Below are 16,257 nucleotides of genomic sequence, written 5' to 3' on the forward strand. Positions count from 1 at the left end.
ATACTGGTGGGTGTTGGGGTAGTAATGGGGTTGTGGGGGAGGGATACTGGTGGGTGTTGGGGTAGTGATGGGGTTGTGGGGGAGGGATACTGGTGGGTGTTGGGGTAGTAATGGGGTTGTGGTGGAGGGATACTGGTGGGTGTTGGGGGTAGTAATGGGGTTGTGGTGGAGGGATACTGGTGGGTGTTGGGGTAGTAATGGGGTTGTGGTGGAGGGATACTGGTGGGTGTTGGGGTTAGTAATGGGGTTGTGGTGGGGGGATACTGGTGGGTGTTGGGGTAGTAATGGGGTTGTGGTGGAGGGATACTGGTGGGTGTTGGGGGTAGTAATGGGGTTGTGGTGTAGGGATACTGGTGGGTGTTGAGGTAGTAATGGGGTTGTGGTGTAGGGATACTGGTGGGTGTTGGGGTAGTAGTGGGGTTGTGGTGTAGGGATACTGGTGGGTGTTGGGGTAGTAATGGGGTTGTGGTGTAGGGATACTGGTGGGTGTTGGGGTAGTAATGGGGTTGTGGTGTAGGGATACTGGTGGGTGTTGGGGTAGTAATGGGGTTGTGGTGGAGGGATACTGGTGGGTGTTGGGGTAGTAATGGGGTTGTGGTGTAGGGATACTGGTGGGTGTTGGGGTAGTAATGGGGTTGTGGTGGAGGGATACTGGTGGGTGTTGGGGTAGTAATGGGGTTGTGGTGTAGGGATACTGGTGGGTGTTGGGGTAGTAATGGGGTTGTGGTGTAGGGATACTGGTGGGTGTTGGGGTAGTAATGGGGTTGTGGTGTAGGGATACTGGTGGGTGTTGGGGTAGTAATGGGGTTGTGGTGTAGGGATACTGGTGGGTGTTGGGGTAGTAATGGGGTTGTGGTGGAGGGATACTGGTGGGTGTTGGGGTAGTAATGGGGTTGTGGTGTAGGGATACTGGTGGGTATTGGGGTAGTAATGGGGTTGTGGTGTAGGGATACTGGTGGGTGTTGGGGTAGTAATGGGGTTGTGGTGTAGGGATACTGGTGGGTGTTGGGGTAGTAATGGGGTTGTGGTGTAGGGATACTGGTGGGTGTTGGGGTAGTAATGGGATTGTGGTGTAGGGATACTGGTGGGTGTTGGGGTAGTAATGGGGTTGTGGTGGAGGGATACTGGTGGGTGTTGGGGTAGTAATGGGGTTGTGGTGTAGGGATACTGGTGGGTGTTGGGGTAGTAATGGGGTTGTGGTGGAGGGATACTGGTGGGTGTTGGGGTTTAAGAGGTATACAAATTTCTCTATGCATTACAAAATGATGTAGTTTAGATGCAATAAAACATTGTTAAACACTTAAGTAAGTCACCAGTGTGCAGTGCACTTGGGGAACACTTATCCTAATACTTAAATTGTACTTACGATTTAGACTCAGTCTGTTAAGTAGGATTTATTATGCAGTTAACTACAATTATATCTACAGTTAGAAATTAACAAATAATGGTTAGAAAAGTATGAGTTTTTACTTCCAAGTGATTCACTGATATTCTGTTTAGTGGATTATTAATATTATAGTTATAGGTAAACGCTAAACCCAGAAGGGTCATACAGCGCTGTTCTGTTGAGTGGAATGATTAAAGAGAGATGGTGAAGATACAGCAAGTTACTTAGTTACAGGAGAAATACAATGGAACAAGACAGAAGAACAGGTTGGTTGTTGGGGTATGGGAGGCTGTTAGGGGAACAGGAGGGGTGTAGCGATTCGGGAGGGGAGTTTTGGGGTTGGTGAGGGGTGTTGGGAGAGGGGAGGGGAGTTGGGGAAGGGGTAAGGGGTGCTGGGAGAGGACAGGGGAGCTGGGGAAGGGGTATAGCGTGTTGGGAGAGGGAAGAGGAGTTGGGGAAGGGGTAAGGAGTGCTGGGTGAGGGTTGGGGTGTTGGGGAAGGGGTAAGATGATGGTATGTTTGGCTCTACATGGGTGTACCCATGGGAAGGGGGTCTCCCCAGACCTAATTAAGACTAGTCTGTCCCCGTTTCTTTCTAGAGACCATTATTTCCAGTATATTCCCCCAGTCATAACAATGTTGATCAGAGTACTGAGAGCAAGACTCGCCATAAAGCATATGCCCTTCTAGCTCTACAACACCAACAACAATGTCCATTTCTGCTGTTATTTTTTTCCATTATTACACATCATAACCTCGTCACCAATTACTTAACTATACACATTAGTGTACAACACAATACCTATTATCTTAAAACCTTCTCTATGTATAATTAAAACTAATTTCCTGTATATTTTTTGCAGTTGAAATAAGAAGAGAACCAAAAGTTCAGTCATGAATGTTGTTTGTGATACACAAGCCAAGTGTTGTAGTGTTGTTATTGTGTTATTGTGGCTCCTCTCAGGTGTTAAACTCTCTTAGTGTGTTACATGAGGCAACACTGTCAAGCAACACACATTAATATAATCACAACCTCAATAATATTAACATAAACGCCATTAATTGAGGTGTTTGTTGGGCGCCGCTACAGCCTCGGATCACCACTATTTTCCCCAAGTTATTTCTACCAGCAACACTGGCTTGAGATACAGCTCCTGGACCCGCCCCTTCACTCAGCCAGTTGTGTTGGTGTGGCTTGAGATACAGCTCCTGGACCCGCCTCTTGGGTGTACTCGACCAGTGTTTACCAGACTCGAGCTCCTGGATTAACATACCTACTCTTGAAGCTGTGACTTGAGTTATCCTGAGTGTGGGTTATCCCACTTGAGTTATCCTGAGTGTGGATTATCCCACTTGAGTTATCCTGAGTGTGGGTTATCCCACTTGAGTTATCCTGAGAGTGGGTTATCCCACTTGAGTTATCCTGAGTGTGGATTATCCCACTTGAGTTATCCTGAGTGTGGGTTATCCCACTTGAGTTATCCTGAGAGTGGGTTATCCCACTTGAGTTATCCTGAGAGTGGGTTATCCCACTTGAGTTATCCTGAGAGTGGGTTATCCCACTTGAGTTATCCTGAGAGTGGGTTATCCCACTTGAGTTATCCTGAGAGTGGGTTATCCCACTTGAGTTATCCTGAGAGTGGGTTATCCCACTTGAGTTATCCTGAGAGTGGGTTATCCCACTTGAGTTATCCTGAGTGTGGGTTATCCCACTTGAGTTATCCTGAGAGTGGGTTATCCCACTTGAGTTATCCTGAGAGTGGGTTATCCCACTTGAGTTATCCTGAGAGTGGGTTATAAGTGAGAGGCAGAAGAGAAGTGCGTTGAGGGAGAAGTAAGACATGAGGCTGATGCCTCACTAACTCTGGTCAAGACAACATCGCTGCAGACATGTCGTCCCACTTAGCAAACAAGTACGACTTCTTCAGTTGTCACTTTTCCTCACCACAATATTAATAACATCGGTGTAGTATTTGTAATTTCATTTGTTTGTGTTATTAACTGACATTAATGTAGCCATGCTACATGATACACTAAGAGTTCCCATCTTGGAGTTAGTCGTGAAAACTTGCTGTATATATTGTGTGTGTGTGTGTGTGTGTGTGTGAGATTATATATATATATATATATATATATTATATATACTGTGTGTATATATATATATATATATATATATATATATATATATATATATATATATATATATATATAATATATATATATATATATATATATACAGTGGACCCACAGGTTACGATATTATTTCATTCCAGAAGTATGTTCATGTGCCAGTACTGACCGAATTTGTTCCAGTAAGGAATATTGTGAATTAGATTAGTCCATTTCAGACCCCCAAACATACACATACAAATGCACTTACATAAATACACTTACATAATTGGTCACATTGGGAGCTGATCGTAAACCGGGGTTCCACTGTATATTAAAAGCAGGAGGGGACATAGTGTTGGAGTGGTTGGTATTTTTGTTTAATAAATGTATGAAAGAGGGGAAGGTGCCTAGGGATTGGCGGAGAGCATGTATAGTCCCTTTATATAAAGGGAAGGGGGACAAAAGAGATTGTAAAAATTATAGAGGAATAAGTTTACCGAGTATACCAGGAAAAGTGTACGGTAGGGTTATTATTGAAAGAATTAGAGGTAAGGCAGAATGTAGAATTGCGGATGAGCAAGGAGGTTTCAGAGTGTGTAGGGGATGTGTAGATCAAGTGTTTACATTGAAGCATATATGTGAACAGTATTTAGATAAAGGTAGGGAAGTTTTTATTGCATTTATGGATTTAAAAAAGGCATATGATAGAGTGGATAGGGGAGCAATGTGGCAGATGTTGCAAGTACAATAGGTGGTAAGTTACTAAATGCTGTAAAGAGTTTGTAAAGAGTTTTTATGAGGATAGTGAGGCTCAGGTTAGGGTGTGTAGAAGAGAGGGAGAATACTTCCCGGTAAAAGTAGGTCCTAGACAGGGATGTGTAATGTCACCATGGTTGTTTAATATAAAATATAGATGGGGTTGTAAGAGAAGTAAATGCTAGGGTGTTCAGGAGAGGGGTGGGATTAAATTATGGGGAATTAAATACAAAATGGGAAGTGACAGTTACTTTTTGCTGATGATACTGCACTTATGGGAGATTCTAAAGAAAAATTGCAAAGGTTAGTGGACGAATTTGGGAATGTTTGTAAAGGTAGAAAGTTGAAAGTGAACATAGAAAAGAGTAAGGTGATGAGGGTATCAAATGATTTAGATAAAGAAAAATTGGATATCAAATTGGGGAGGAGTATGGAAGAAGTGAATGTTTTCAGATACTTGGGAGTTGACGTGTCAGCGGATGGATTTATGAAGGATGAGGTTAATCATAGAATTGATGAAGGAAAAAAGATGAGTGGTGCATTGAGGTATATGTGGAGGCAAAAAATGTTGTCTATGGAAGCAAAGAAGGGAATGTATGAAAGTATAGTAGTACCAACACTCTTATATGGGTGTGAAGCTTGGGTGGTAAATGCAGCAGCGAGGAGACGGTTGGAGGCAGTGGAGATGTCCTGTCTAAGGGCAATGTGTGGTGTAAATATTATGCAGAAAATTCGGAGTGTGGAAATTAGAAGGTGTGGAGTTAATAAAAGTACTATTAGTCGGAGGGCTGAAGAGGGTTTGTTGAGGTGGTTTGGTCTTTTAGAGAGAATGGATCAAAGTAGAATGACATGGAGAGCGTATAAATCTGTAGGGGAAGGAAGGTGGGGTAGGGGTCGTCCTCGAAAAGGTTGGAGGGAGGGGGTAAAGGAGGTGTTGTGGGCGAGGGGTTTGGACTTCCAGCAAGCATGCGTGAGCATGTTAGATAGGAGTGAATGGAGACAAATGGTATTTGGGACCTGACGATCTGTTGGAATGTGAGCAGGGTAATATTTAGTGAAGGTATTCAGGGAAACCGGTTATTTTATATAACTGGACTTGAGTCCTGGAAATGGGAAGTACAATGCCTGCACTCTAAAGGAGGGGTTTGAGATATTGGCAATTTGAGAGATATATTGTGTATTTTTATACGTATAAACTTCTAAACTGTTGTATCCTAGGCTCCTCTGCAAAAACATTGATTGTATGTGAGTGAGGTGAAAGTGTTGAATGATGATGAAAGCATTTTCTTTTTGGGGTTTTTTCTTTCTCTCTGGGTCACCCTGCCTTGGTGGGAGACGGGTGACTTGTTGAAAAAAAAAAATGTATATATTATATATATACACATATGTATACATACATATGGTTACAATAATATACTATATGTACTGCTTGTAGAGGCTAGTACACCAAACGGGGATAAGAGTGAAATTAGCTTCGAGGCACCCACACCACTGTATGTCCTCGGACTAAGGGTAACACACCTAGCTTGGCTTGGTGCTTGGTTCTTGTAGCATTGTGTGGTTCAGTGGGTTAAGGCATCATGTGATTTTCTCTCACCATGAGACAGGGCCAAAACTACACGTGTTGGTATTGATTCAATACCACTCGTTCGTAGTCACAATAAAATACATGTATATACTGCGTGTGGAGGCTAGTATACCAAAAGGGGATAAGAGTGAAATTAGCTTAGAGGCACCCACATCACCGTATGTCCTTGGACTAAGGGTAACACACCTAGCTTGGCTGGGTGCTTGGTTCTTGTAGGATTTTGTGGTTCAGTGGGTTAAGGCATCATGTGATTTTTGCTCCCACGAGGCAGGGCTAAAACTATGTGGGTTCGAATCCTTGGCTAGTCGCAGTGTTATTATTGATTCAGTACCACTTGTTTGTCGTCACAGTAATTGTATATATACTTATGTATACATGTGTACTTATGTATGTACATGTATGTATATAAAAACAATGTATAATGAAAATTTACTTCTCAAAATCACTACTATTAAGTAGTCTGTTAGCATTATGTTTGGTCTCCCTGAAATGCCTCGGCATGATAGTGGCTTTCTCTGTAGTTAACAAATCTAAATTGTAATCACACATTGTAAACATTATAAAGAAATAAAAATCTGTATATATGTGTATGTATGTGACTGTATATGCAATGCAATTGCAAATGGGTGATTTAACAATGCAAGACAAGCCACGAAGGATGGAAATGTTTAGCTCAAGATCTTTAACATGTTTCCATGTGTCATCAGGAGCTATGCAAGTTGCAAGAGCAGCAACAGGTGGAATGATGGGAAGTTTCCTCAGAGTAAGGTATTGTGGCTGGCATCACCATGCTACCTTACTCTGAGGAAACTTCCCCTCATTCCATGTGTTGCTGCTCTTGCAACATTGCATAGCTCCTGATGACACACGGAGACATGTGAAAGATCTTGAGCTAAACATTTCCATCCCTCGTGGCGTGTGTAATATCTTGTATGTATGTGAACTGATTGTCATAATAAATGACTGTACCTACCTATCTGGAGTCTACCTGGAGGGCATTCCGGGGATCAACGTGCCCGTGGCCCGGTCCACAACTAGGCCTCCCGGTGGATCAGGACCTGATCAACGAGGCTGTTACTGCTCGCCGCATGCAATCCAACATTCGAACCACCGCCCAGCTGATCCGGCACCGTCTTTAGGTATCTGTCCAGCTCCCTCTTGAAGACAACCAGGGGTCTTCTTGTAACCGAATAAAGAAAGATGGATGAGAGGCTTGACCTGTGGTCTCAAGGTCAACAGGCCCAGTACTCCAGGGAAGAGTGTAGTAGAGAAACAGGACTGAAATAGTGTGAAGATTATCGAGTAGACTACAATAATAACTGTTGAAGACTAGGAGTTTAGTGCTTTCATCTAGTGGTGATGAGCATGGATGCTATTAACAGATCAGTCTTTATTAGTATGTGTACTGTAATAGGTTGTTAATCTTTCAGGATGGCTATGCCCAAACGCAAACGGCAAGATGGAGATGAAGTGGGGGGAGGCGCATCTACCCCAGCTACTGAGGGACGACCAAAAAGACGAAGGAATGATACAACTTTAGTGAGTGAATGAGTGTGGATAGCTGATTTTCTGGCAATTGTTATATTGCATGTCGCGTTATTTACTGTATACACAGTAGCTACGTTATGATAGAGGCAGTAATGTTATTTTAATTTATGAAGTAATTGTTTTCTTGTTTTAGGCATTAGTAAAACTATTATAGTGAAATGTTTTTTTTTATATTCTTTCTGAAATACAGACGCTTCTCACTTAATGACCTACCTGTTTAATGACCACACGAATTTGTGACCAGCTCTCCGACCAGTTGGTATTGTATGCTGTATGAGAAGTTTAGTCGTGGAAATTTGCTAATGTGTAATTTAGATATTGAAGTAGAAGATATTGAAGAATTAGTGGAAGAGCTAACTAACGAAGATTTAATAGAGTTGGAAGCACAGCAGCACTAGGAAGAGGAACAAGAGGAGGAAACAATGGAAGAAGTATAAAAGAAGTTCGCTGTAAAGGGGTTAGCTGGTGTGTTCTGCAGCTATATTAGAACTAGAAGGTATGGACCCGAGTGCTGAACGGTTCACAAAAGTGGAATGCCAATTGGATGAACTCTTACGATACTATTGTGAAATTTGTGAAGAAAATTACAAAGCAGACCACACTAATGGGGTTCTTCTCGAAAGCTACACCATGGACCCCAACCCCTACAAACCCTTGGATTTCCTTGCCGTCGTTTCCCTTACTCGGGCCCTCTACAGCTCCTGATAACCTTTCTGATAACTCTAATGATGATGCTCCTTGCTTATCGACCAGTTCGCTTAACCACCTAGTCGCAGGAACAGAACTCAGTCGTTAAGTGAGGAGTGCCTGTTTATAAATAAATTGCATAAAGTAAATCCTTGATTTCATGGATTAACCCTTTGACTGTCACAAGCCCCTTTCTGAAACTGTCATTCGGTGTCGCAAAAGTTTTGGAAAAAAAAAAAATTTTTTCTTATGAAATGATAGAGAATCTTTTCCCGATGGTAATGACACCAAAAGTACGAAATTTGGTCGAAAACTCACGGAATTACGCTCCCGCGAAGTTAGCAGTCTTGGCGACATATACGCATCGGCAATTTCGCCGACTTTGAGCCCTGCTTTTGGCCAATTCCGTTGTTCCAGTTGACCAAACTCATAGCTATTTCTTTAGAACTCCATTTTTTCTATCAGTTGAGTACAAGAAACTGCCCATTTACCGATTTGAACTACCCAATAAAATGGTCAGAAATTGGCAATTTGGCCAATTTCATGCAAATTAAGAAAGATGTCAATTTCAAAATAGGGTCCAGAATAAACAATGTAGACATTCTTGGCACTAAAATAGCATATCCTCTGTTCATTAGTCATGTCTCTAGGCCCCTCTTATATTACTATTGCTTTCTATTTTGATTTTTTATTCATACAAAAAAAAAATACAAAATTTACTGTTATGCAGACTACTGCATTATTGTAAAAATGGTATAAATAATACCAGTGCACTAGGGAAAGAATATTAGACTCCCCAGTTGACGTGTATTGGACGTGTGGTGTACTTTGCTTACTCCTGAACATTGGTAAAAATCAAACATTTCCGCTACTTTGAGCTCAATTTTAAAGTCGTTTTCATTGTTAAAGTAATGAAAATCATCTCTATTTCTGTAATATGTTTTCCATTTTATCACCTGAGACCATGAAAATGAAAATACAACGATAAATTCTATACGAAAATACACCTCAAAGTCGGCGTTATAATCCAAAAAAAGTCAGTTTGTTTTTTTCTCGTTATGCACTGCATGCTGCAGAATTTTATGTGGTGCACACTGACCACACAGACCCATTCTCTCACATGTGGGCCTACCAGCTTTCTCCTGCTTGATTTGAAGGTGCTATAATTTACGCGTTTAAATATGCCAGAAACAGTGGCGCATAAGACGTGTATATATATATAAATATTTTTTTTTTATTATTATTATCACACTGGCTGATTCCCACCAAGGCAGGGTGGCCCGAAAAAGAAAAACTTTCACCATCATTCACTCCATCACTGTCTTGCCAGAAGGATGCTTTACACTACAGTTTTTAAACTGCAACATTAACACCCCTCCTTCAGAGTGCAGGCACTGTACTTCCCATCTCCAGGACTCAAGTCCGACCTGCCGGTTTCCCTGAACCCCTTCATAAATGTTACTTTGCTCACACTCCAACAGCACGTCAGGTATTAAAAAACATTTGTCTCCATTCACTCCTATCAAACACGCTCACGCATGCCTGCTGGAAGTCCAAGCCCCTCGCACACAAAACCTCCTTTACCCCCTCCCTCCAACCTTTCCTAGGCCGACCCCTACCCCGCCTTCCTTCCACTACAGACTGATACACTCTTGAAGTCATTCTGTTTTGCTCCATTCTCTCTACATGTCTGAACCACCTCAACAACCCTTCCTCAGCCCTCTGGACAACAGTTTTGGTAATCCCGCACCTCCTCCTAACTTCCAAACTACGAATTCTCTGCATTATATTCACACCACACATTGCCCTCAGACATGACATCTCCACTGCCTCCAGCCTACTCCTCGCTGCAACATTCATCACCCATGCTTCACACCCATATAAGAGTGTTGGTAAAACTATACTCTCATACATTCCCCTCTTTGCCTCCAAGGACAAAGTTCTTTGTCTCCACAGACTCCTAAGTGCACCACTCACCCTTTTCCCCTCATCAATTCTATGATTCACCTCATCTTTCATAGACCCATCCGCTGACACGTCCACTCCCAAATATCTGAATACATTTACCTCCTCCATACTCTCTCCCTCCAATCTGATATCCAATCTTTCATCACCTAATCTTTTTGTTATCCTCATAACCTTACTCTTTCCTGTATTCACCTTTAATTTTCTTCTTTTGCACACCCTACCAAATTCATCCACCAATCTCTGCAACTTCTCTTCAGAATCTCCCAAGAGCACAGTGTCATCAGCGAAGAGCAACTGTGACAACTCCCACTTTATGTGTGATTCTTTATCTTTTAACTCCACGCCTCTTGCCAAGACCCTTGTATTTACGTATGTATACAACGTAAACAGTAAAGTGGGAGTTGTCACAGTTGCTCTTTGCTGATGACACTGTGCTCTTGGGAGATTCTGAAGAGAAGTTGCAGAGATTGGTGGATGAATTTGGTAGGGTGTGCAAAAGAAGAAAATTGAAAGTGAATACAGGAAAGAGTAAGGTTATGAGGATAACAAAAAGATTAGGTGATGAAAGATTGGATATCAGATTGGAGGGAGAGAGTATGGAGGAGGTGAATGTATTCAGATATTTGGGAGTGGACGTGTCAGCGGATGGGTCTGTGAAAGATGAGGTGAATCATAGAATTGATGAGGGGAAAAGGGTGAGTGGTGCACTTAGGAGTCTGTGGAGACAAAGAACTTTGTCCTTGGAGGCAATAAGGGGAATGTATGAGAGTATAGTTTTACCAACGCTCTTATATGGGTGTGAAGCATGGGTGATGAATGTTGCAGCGAGGAGAAGGCTGGAGGCAGTGGAGATGTCATGTCTGAGAGCAATGTGTGGTGTGAATATAATGCAGAGAATTCGTAGTTTGGAAGTTAGGAGGAGGTGCGAGATTACCAAAACTGTTGTCCAGAGGGCTGAGGAAGGGTTGTTGAGGTGGTTCGGACATGTGGAGAGAATGGAGCGAAACAGAATAACTTCAAGAGTGTATCAGTCTGTAGTGGAAGGAAGGCGGGGTAGGGGTCGGCCTAGGAAAGGTTGGAGGGAGGGGGTAAAGGAGGTTTTGTGTGCGAGGGGCTTGGACTTCCAGCAGGCATGCGTGAGCGTGTTTGATAGGAGTGAATGGAGACAAATGGTTTTTAATACTTGACGTGCTGTTGGAGTGTGAGCAAAGTAACATTTATGAAGGGATTCAGGGAAACCGGCAGGCCGGGCTTGAGTCCTGGAGATGGGAAGTACAGTGTCTGCACTCTGAAGGAGGGGTGTTAATGTTGCAGTTTAGAAACTGTAGTGTAAAGCACCCTTCTGGCAAGACAGTGATGGAGTGAATGATGGTGAAAGTTTTTCTTTTTCGGGCCACCCTGCCTTGGTGGGAATCGGCCAGTGTGATTAAAAAAAAAAAAAAAAAAAACAGTAAAAGGGTTAATAGAGAGGAGCGGGTGGCCAGTAATGAGCTTGTTTTCCCATGGTCTTGACAGTACCCAACAGTTCTGTAACCATTGAACATTTTTCATAGTTTCTGAATTGGTTGACCCAACACATTTTGTTCTATATTTCCGAAGTTTATGTGTACGTGTGGAACTAGACAATACCTGAATTTTTGCCGATACTGATATGTACCAGATTTTTTGGTTGATACAGATATTAATGTTTTACTATACGGTATATTTATTTTTAAAATTATGACGACTATGTTCAGTATATAAGGAAATGCTTATTACACTAAGAGCATTAAATAGCATAGAAGATTAAATATTAAATTACTTAATTTCTGAGATGACAATATCATTACTAATAACTAGGCCTGTTGTTACTTAGTATTTGTCAAAGGCATTTGTTGACTTTTTTGTTTGTATGTTTTTGTGTGGTTTTTGTCTGTGTTTTATGTGGTTTTTTTCCTCTCACCTATGCATGTTTGCATGAGAGTATATGAGTAACCCTCACAATAATGAGGTAGTGTTAATTTTACATTTTTAAACAAACATATTAATATTTCAGAAGTGTGTGTGTGTGTGTGTGTGTGTGTGTGTGTGTGTGTTTCTTTATTTTTGTTTTATATATATGCTTGCTTTGCCTTCAGGTTGACACAATACAATACATATTTGATGCATTAAGAAACAAGAAGAAGGATGATGAGACGTACCTGTGTGAAGCGTTCCTTCGTGTGCCACGTAAGAAGACAGAACCTCAGTATTATGATATGATTAAGATACCAATTGATATGCTAAAGATTCAGCAGAAGATTAAAACAGATGTTTATAATGAATTAGAAGAGTTTTGCAAAGATGTGCAGTTGCTGGTGGACAATGCCAAACTTTATTATGCCAAGGTATAGTGTCATAGGTTTTCTTCTGCATGAAATTTTGAGACCATATTTGTATAGGAAACCAAGTATATGTTTGTGGGGTTATATTCCTACAAATATGATGGAACCCCACTATCTGTGGATTTGGTATCTGCAGTTTCAATTATCCACAGTTTACAATGGCCTGAAAATAACCCTTAGTTTTGCTTAATAATGGCCCCAAAGTGCAAAAATATGATGCTGATAGTTTTTTAAAGCCTAAGAGAATCTGTGAAATGCTTCCCATCAGTGAATAGTGCTAATTCTAGATTTTGTATAATTTATCAATTAAACTTTATCATAGTTATCTGTGTAAATGAAAAATGACTTATATGTAGAGTTTGCTACTAGCCACAGTAGGTCTTGGAATGTATCCCCTGTGGATATAGGGGAATTACTGTATTATAAAAACTTGAAACTACAGTGCCTCTTCTCCCCATCTATATTGTGCATTCAGTAGTATTCTCACTCTGGCCTTCACTCTAGCCAATATTTTCAGTGCATTTATCCTGAAAAGTTCTTGATTTTAGTCAACAGAGGAGTACAAAGATGCATGTGAGTTGTGGGCAATCTTCATGGTGGCGAAGGACAAAGCTCCTGACGAGATCAGCAAGGAGAAACTTCGTCAACAGCAGTTGGAAGATGATGAACGCCATGGCAAGAGAGTATGTACCTTACATTGGGATTTTGTAATTTTGTCTAAATTTTGAAGGCTAGTGTTAAAGAAGTTTCTGTAGCTTCATTTCATGTACAGTTCTCCCTCAACATTCGCGAGGGTTAGGGGATCAAGAGCCTCGCGAATGTTGAAAAACCGTGAATGTTTGGTTCCCCAATATATTGTAGGGAAATATAATACAATACTGCTTCCTTAACTTGTTGAACCATGAACAATCATAAAATACATGAAACGTCGTAAATTGTACTAAATATATACATGTTATGCTTTAATAACATGTATGTTATTAAATACCACAGACTCCACCAATGCCTCCACCACTTCCCCAACCACTGCGAGTCCCTACTACCCTCCCTCCGACCCCCGCAACTGGCATCCAGCCCTCCCACCACTCAGTGTGGTGAGTGTTTTGTTTGTTCATTATTTGCTATTAAACTACAGTATAAATAATGTAAACCCATTCATGACTGCATATTGGAATGGCTATTCGGACAGGTATTGGACGGTGACATCATGTGTTTACTCTTGAACACAGCAAAGAATCAAACATTTCTGCTACTGCTAATAATAACAATAGTAATAATAATAATAATAATAATAATAATAATAATAATAATACGATATAATTGAAGAAGGAAATTGTACAAAAATACGAGGGAGCGGTTGACACATCGTCAGTGTGGCTTTGTTTATGCTGGAGTGAACATTAGTCTCCCTGCTCTTCCAAACATTTCACAATAATTCAGCGGTTGAGGCAGTGGTATTTAATAACATATATGTTATAAATAATAATAGTACATATTAATAACATGTATTATTATTATTAATAACATGTATGTTATTAAATACCACTGCCTCAATCGCTGCCTCACCCACTGCCTCAGTCGCTGCTTCAACAGTTGCCTCAATCGCTGCCTCAATCGCTGCCTCAACAGCTGCCTCAGTGACCACTGCCTCAATCACTGCCTCAACAGCTGCCTCAACCACTGCCTCTACCACTCCAGTCGCACTCAATCTACAAGTACCAAACACAATGAATTATTGTGAAATGTTTGGAAGAGCAGGGAGACTAATGTTCACTCCAGCATAAACAAAGCCACACTGACGATGTGTCAACCACTCCCTCGTATTTTTGTACAACTTCTTCAATTACTGTATATCGTATTTATTATTATTATTACTATTATTATTATTACTATTGTTATTATTAGCAGTAGCAGAAATGTTTGATTCTTTGCTGTGTTCAAGAGTAAACACATGTCACTGTCTAATACCTGTCCGAATAGCCATTCCAATATGCAGTCATGAATGGGTTTACATTATTTATACTGCAGTTTAATAGCAAATAATGAACAAACAAAACACTCACCACACTGAGTGGTGGGAGGGCTGGCTGCCAGTTGCGGGGGTCGGTGGGAGGGTAGTAGGGACTCGCAGGTGGCGGGAAACTTGAATATGATTTGGCGGCTGGGAATTTGGCGGCTGGGAATTTGGTGGCTGGGAATTTGGTGGCTGGGAATTTGGCAGTTGGGAATTCGCGAATGTGTGATGCCCGCGAAAGCTGAAAACGTGAATGTTGAGGGAGACCTGTATAACAAAGACACTCGGAGCAGAAGAAGCCTTTATATTGACTGTTTCACTCGCAGGTGAGCTCAACTGAATGAAAGATCCCAGTATAGACTTACCCTGCAGTGACTACCTGGTTTACTGTGCCTCTTGGTATCTTTTTTTCTTTTCAAATTAGCTTCACTTAGTATATGAAATTTAATTTTTGTAATAGACTTCATGCATGTTATGACTGGCCAGATGAATTTTTTTTTTTTTTCAAGGTTCCTCTGTCTTTTTTTTTTTCTAAAGAAAAACAGTTAAGTTGCTGAGGAATCAGATGCAGACAAGTCACTGCAGTCACCTAGAGAAAGTTTTGCAAGCACTTGTGACATAATTCATGTTTTTACCATCTTTTGCATTTATGTAAAGAGCATGTGTATATTTTATTGCTTCTGTCACATTAACCTTATCACTCGCTCAATAGCTGTCTTGCCAGAAGTGTGCAGACATCATGATTCAAATGTGATGAGAATCATTTATGGCAGGTGTTGCAAATGTATGGAATAAGTATTAGGTTATTAAAAGTAGTAAGGGATTACAGCCTCTCCTCACTTAGCGACGTACTTGTTTACTGACGACTCGGACTTACGACGGGCTCTGACCAGTATGCATATCTAAATAATGTATATTAGACCTGATTTCCTCTATTCTGATGATTACAATATACAGTACACTACTGTATAAACATTTCAAAATATACTAAAAATGTTATAAGTGGTGCAAAGGTGACATTAAAACAATATCCAAGATGGTTGACACAAACCCACAATCACTGTAGTATGCTCCTTGCTTAGCGACGAATTTATTTACTGACGTGGTCTTAGGAACAGAACTCCATTGTTAAGTGAGGAGAGGCTGTATTATGGGGTGAAGGAGAGGGTTTGGATAGGAGAGAGGGAGATTTAGTTTTTCTAGTAAATGTAGATCCTAAACCTATTGTGCACATACTGTATATTAGACATACTGCATATTAAACCATTGTAGTGTAATATACAGTGTATGTGAGTGTATATGTGAAGGGATTTAGAGAAACCAGTTAGCTGGACTTGAGTCCTGGAAATGGGAAGTTCAATGCCTGCACTTTAAAGGAGGGGTTTAGGACATTGGCAGTTTGGAGGGACGTCTAAACTGTTGTATCTGAGTGCCTGTGCAAAGACAGTGATTATGTATGAGTGATGGTGAAAGTGTTGAATGATGTTGAAATTTTTTTTTTCTTTTTGGGTCACCCTGCTTTGGTGGGAAACGGCCGACGTGTAAAAAAAAAAAATGGTATTGTACGAGAAATGAATACAGTAATGTTGGAGATAATGGCTCTTGATATGAATAGGTACATCTTACATTTGCTTTTGCCAGTAACAGTACTTTTGAAAGAGGAGCAGTTATATACTATGTATTTTTTTTTTTCAACAAGTCTGCTTGAGTCCTGGTGGTGTATGCATTCTGAAAGTGGGGTGAGAATATTGCAGTCAGATGGGTAATCTGATTGTGATGTCAGCACACTTCTGGAAAGATGGTGATTGAGTGTTGGTGGATGTATTTTCTTCTT

At 41.0% G+C, this 16,257-nt stretch overlaps 1 protein-coding gene across 7 annotated transcripts in view; it reads left to right on the forward strand.

Annotated features, from left to right (window-relative positions):
• Window positions 1-2,278: 2,278 nt before the first annotated feature.
• The window catches only part of polybromo (protein), a 99,891-nt gene continuing 85,912 nt past the window's right edge, over window positions 2,279-16,257 (forward strand). For all 7 annotated transcript variants that reach the window (XM_053777544.2, XM_053777550.2, XM_053777546.2 and 4 more), the window contains exons 1-4: window positions 2,279-3,300; window positions 7,274-7,382; window positions 12,164-12,412; window positions 12,958-13,092. In XM_053777544.2, the coding sequence (XP_053633519.2) occupies window positions 3,278-3,300; window positions 7,274-7,382; window positions 12,164-12,412; window positions 12,958-13,092 (516 nt within the window). In that variant the 5' untranslated portion in view covers window positions 2,279-3,277. The remainder of the gene's footprint in view (window positions 3,301-7,273; window positions 7,383-12,163; window positions 12,413-12,957; window positions 13,093-16,257) is intronic.

Source organism: Cherax quadricarinatus, chromosome 18 (assembly GCF_038502225.1).
Source record: "Cherax quadricarinatus isolate ZL_2023a chromosome 18, ASM3850222v1, whole genome shotgun sequence".
NCBI lineage: Eukaryota > Metazoa > Arthropoda > Malacostraca > Decapoda > Parastacidae > Cherax > Cherax quadricarinatus.